Source organism: Sinocyclocheilus grahami, unplaced genomic scaffold (assembly GCF_001515645.1).
Source record: "Sinocyclocheilus grahami isolate Dianchi unplaced genomic scaffold, SAMN03320097.WGS_v1.1 scaffold2685.1, whole genome shotgun sequence".
Classification (NCBI taxonomy): Eukaryota; Metazoa; Chordata; class Actinopteri; order Cypriniformes; family Cyprinidae; genus Sinocyclocheilus; species Sinocyclocheilus grahami.
The window spans coordinates 63,925-68,520 of record NW_015507863.1 but is presented as its reverse complement, the minus strand read 5'-3'; the positions used below and the strand labels follow the sequence as shown (position 1 = coordinate 68,520).

At 36.7% G+C, this 4,596-nt stretch overlaps 1 protein-coding gene across 1 annotated transcript; it reads right to left on the bottom strand.

Annotated features, from left to right (window-relative positions):
* Positions 1–1,966: 1,966 nt before the first annotated feature.
* Positions 1,967–4,174, bottom strand: LOC107575515 (E3 ubiquitin-protein ligase RNF19B-like). The gene is made up of 4 exons (XM_016261879.1): positions 3,914–4,174; positions 2,961–3,064; positions 2,508–2,657; positions 1,967–2,407 (listed from the first exon to the last, which is right to left on the bottom strand). The coding sequence occupies exons 1-4, from the start codon at positions 3,984–3,986 to the stop codon at positions 1,979–1,981; spliced, it is 756 nt and encodes a 251-aa protein (XP_016117365.1). The 5' UTR covers positions 3,987–4,174; the 3' UTR covers positions 1,967–1,978.
* Positions 4,175–4,596: the final 422 nt, after the last annotated feature.

The window sequence follows — 4,596 nt, the reverse complement described above, 5'->3', positions numbered from 1 at the left end:
GTTTAACAGAAACACACACACACACTAACAACAACAATAACAATACAATGGAAATGTGTGTCTGAACAAAAGAATGCCCCTGACGAAGGACTTTAACTGTCTAATTGTAATGTATGGTGTTACACTTCATAAAACAGGAAACAGTTAGAATTAGCAGGAAATCTGACTCTATGTAGCGATTGAACAGGACGTCATGTACATGAATACCTATTTAATTACAAATGATCTAAATAACATGCTGAAATGAATGTTGCTTGCAGAAAGACAGCAAACCCACCATAAGCTGACTTGCTTAGCCGGGGCGAAATCATGAAGTCATGATTTTAGTACTGAAGTTTCAGGGTTGCCAGGATATTTAAAAAAGAAACGCCCAATTGCTGCTAAAAACTACCGCTGGAAAACCGCGGACTTGGCAACACTGCGAAGTTGCGCAGGCGCTGTGAGGGGGACACAGGGGAACTGAATTCGCCAGAACACCGGCAATACTTCAGTTTTGTACGTTTAGATGCTGAAAATACGTCAGTAGTGTACGTTTTAGTGCCTGTAAAAACGCAAGTAAATGCACGTTTTATAGAACCACATTTTACGTAAAATACATACAAATTATCATGAGATCACGTTGGACATTCAGATGAAATGACAAAGTTCTAAATCGCATAGCATTCATCAAAAGTGCGGAGATTAGATTTGCTCATCTTTGGTAAAGAGAAACGTTAAGGAAGGTGGGGACATCTTGCCCCTTCTTACTATATTTATAGGATCAGATACCTAGCGTCTTTATTGTGACGCTGTAACAGGAAGACACAAACTTACCGAGATCGCTTGGTTTTGACACCAAATTGATACCTTTGTCGAATGAAGAGAATTTCTTCGCGTCTTCAGACATTTTAAACAACGTCAGCTTCTCAGACTTCCCTGTTGTCTTTTACTTGAGGCTTTTCCAGCAAGTGAAGTGTTTCCACATCAATGTTCTCTGAGGAGGAGCCTGACACTTACCGTAGTCTTCTGCGTGGAGAGATATGGATGAGGATTCAATACATGTGTCTGATTAGATCAATGCATGTCATTTATAATAGAATATTACATTATTATTCAATTTAGGTGTAAACGTAAATGTATACGTTTGCTTTAATATTCAACCTTGTTGCATTTTTCACAATTGCTACATTTCTTGAAATAGCCCTTCCAAAAGTGTGCAATGGAGAAGTTGCACATACGTTACGCCTGCCCTGGGGTTTTTTAACATTACGTCCATAAAATCTATGGTTATTTTATATTATATCTTTATGATTTAGTCGTGCAGCTGTCCTAGTAGAACAGTCTACATTTAAATAACACATTTTAAACATCTGGTCATTAGTCTACTGTTTGAATTTCTGCAGGTGTAAAGCATGAACCCACATTACTTTTACATGTATTGCTTTGGTAACGTAATCTTGAATTTCATGACATGACATTTCATTCATATGCTTCTCTACACTAAGCATTCCTTCACTTGTACCAGCTACATGCTCACCCAATCATGATTGTAATGCATTGCTCTTAATTGCTCAAATACTTATTTTTATGCATTCGTTTTCAGTGTATATTTGAACAGATTTATGACTGAATGCATAAATGAATAAGCAAACCAATTATATTAAAGAATAGCAAAAAAATATAAAACGTGTGATTATTTTAGTTGTAATTCTGCAGTTGTCCAGCAGGTGACATCATGAGTCTCTTGATGACGAACTTCAGTTACTCCAGAGCACTGGAGATTAAGGACATAATTATGAAGAAAAAGACTGACTGATTTACCTCAAGGACCACCAGTGTGACAATGTAAAGTCTTGAAATAATATATGCAATCTATTTAAATTTATTTGCAAACATATTAATATACCACATACTTTTGAAATAAATAAAATGATTACAAAAATAATAAAATCTAAAATGCATTATTTAAAATAATGGAAGACATTTTTTTCCAGTGCAGTTACTGCTGTGATTCAGAATCTAGTTGCCTCGGTGCCAGTTTGCATGGCTGATCTTCATCATAGTCATGGCCAGGATTTAAACAAATAAAGCAAAACTCATCGTCACATTCAGGGCATTCCATGTTATTACATCCATCATTAGTGTGTTCAATCAGCACACCACAAGATGTGCATGCACGGATTTTGGGGCACTGCACTTCATTTTTAAAGTATGTTAAAGAGATCATTGGACAATCTTTCAGCAGTTTCTTGTCAATGGTACATCCCACGTTACCACATCGATCAGCACGATTGTGAGACCCTTTCCACTCTCCTAAACAATTCCAGCAAAAATCATATGAATCTCCAGTCTTTTCTGTGCACACTGGGCACTCCACGCAGAGATTGGAAACATCCAACCTTTCAACAAAGGTGCTACAACCAGGACACTGAATGTGGAAAGAGAAAAGACAGAGGTGCAAGGTCAGACTTGACCCATCAACTCCCTTATTAATGTTTATTACTTCTGCAAGGCAAAAATGTACTTACAACCCTGAAGTCAACTAAATTCTTAACAGTATTCGTCCCAAGCTTTTCTTCAAAACTGGATTTCTCATCAAGTGTAAGTTTTGCCAGTTTTCGCACTTCATCATATGGCCATGTTTCCTCACACACTGGGCATTTGAATTCAGTCTGTCCCTGAAATTAAACATCAGAGATCATTATTAGACATTAGAATTTGGGGGGGTCTGTTGCTGAATCAGATTGGCTGTACAATTTTAACTTATTATTCAAATTATATTGAATTGACTTCAAGTTGAATCTCGTATACGCTCTAAAAAATGCTGGGTTAAAAAGGGACAAACCCAGCTATTGGGTTGTTTTGACTCCAAAACAACCCAACCGCTGGAATAAAGTCGAAATTCGTTAAACTAATTTGGGTTGATTAGGTTTAAGTACAATGATACAAAACTATAGTGAAATGTGCACAGATTCACTTACACGGTCCAGCTGAGTTTGACAACAATTAGTCAGTGTCTCTGGATCTGTGATGTGACCGCAGGACAACACCGCTCTTAAAACATCCGGCTCATCATCATATTTATCTGAAAGGGACAAGGTTTTGTAAATTCCACTAAAATGTGCTGTATTTGTCATGTTGGAGTATGCACAATACAGGCTAGAGAGTGCTATTTTATATTTTCGTTTCATTTTTTATTGAAGAATCCAGTCCTTTCAGTTCTTTTCAGTCCACAGAAGCCTGTTGGATGAATGTGCCTTATTAAAACATTATTATTAAAAACAGAAAACTGTAACTACAACTGTCGTCGTAATAAATACATAAATAAATACATTCTTTTTTTTTAATTGACCTTTGTACTTATTCATTTAGAAGACGCGTTTACCAACTCCGTAGTTTATTTAAATTACGTAATTTCGTTCTCGTTCGTCTATTTCTATTGTCAAGTGTTTATTCTAAATAGAGCTTCAAAGCAGCTTTACACAAATAGAGTCAAACTGACCTACAGACTAGCGAGGATGCATTTGGTTTCAGTTTACGGACAAATATATGATGCTAGACAGCATAAGCTTCAAAGCGGTTTCATATGATACACAAGATATTAACAGATTCAATGTTGCCATTTCATCAAATAACAAATTCTGCTGTAAAGCAGCTCTAAAAAGACACCTGTCATTATTCAGATCAAGTCAGTGCAGTCAATCAAAACAATATAGTAGCCTATTTCTGAGTATCAGTGTGGTTCAGATCCCAACCAGACAAACCATAGGCAAACAGTGGCATATATATATATAACTGCATATATAACTGTTTCTATATATAATAACAAACAACGGCGCATAATATAAATGATAACGCATGATATATTTAGCATTCGTGTGTTTGGTTAATTGTCGATTATTTATTAAATAGGTTAGTAAGCGCGCGCACTTACCGAAATCGTTTGGTTTTGACACCAGTTTAATACCTTTGTCGCGTGGAGTGAATTTCTTCATGGTTTCAGACATGTTTAACAGCGTCTGTTCTCAATCTTCCGTGTTGCTAGAGACGACTCTCAGTGCTCAGAGTTCAGTGTTGCCCAGCTCAGTTGCGTGTAAAAGGTCACGTGTTTACGGGAATTACCAAAGTCTCTTTCAAGGGTTTTCAAACATTACAGCATGACTTACAGAAGTGTTGCATGACTTCCAGGACTTGGAATTTTCTCTCTCAGAGCTGCACTGAAAAGGCTGCATGCTACATGTAAGATTGAAGTGTTCAAATGTTATTGGACATAGCTATATTGAATCGAAACTACTGTGTCTGCAATACACATGTTGCTGAACACTGCGCGAGCTCCGTACAGGAGGGAGACGTGTTAAGCAAAAAGGTAGCAGCCTAACTATAGGGCATCACAATCTGGCAGGCAGTCAAAAGTCGAACACACCCTTTAACTCTAACTCACACAGATCTATTTTTTTAAATATGGATGTGACTAAATATGCTATTCTAATATGTTAGTTCCCAGTCCAAACATGAAAAATGTCTCCTTGAATATTTGTGGTGTATTTGAATTAAACGCTGTAGTGAAACATCTTCATTTATTATAATCTTGAGTCATCTGACATTGATTTTTTTTTT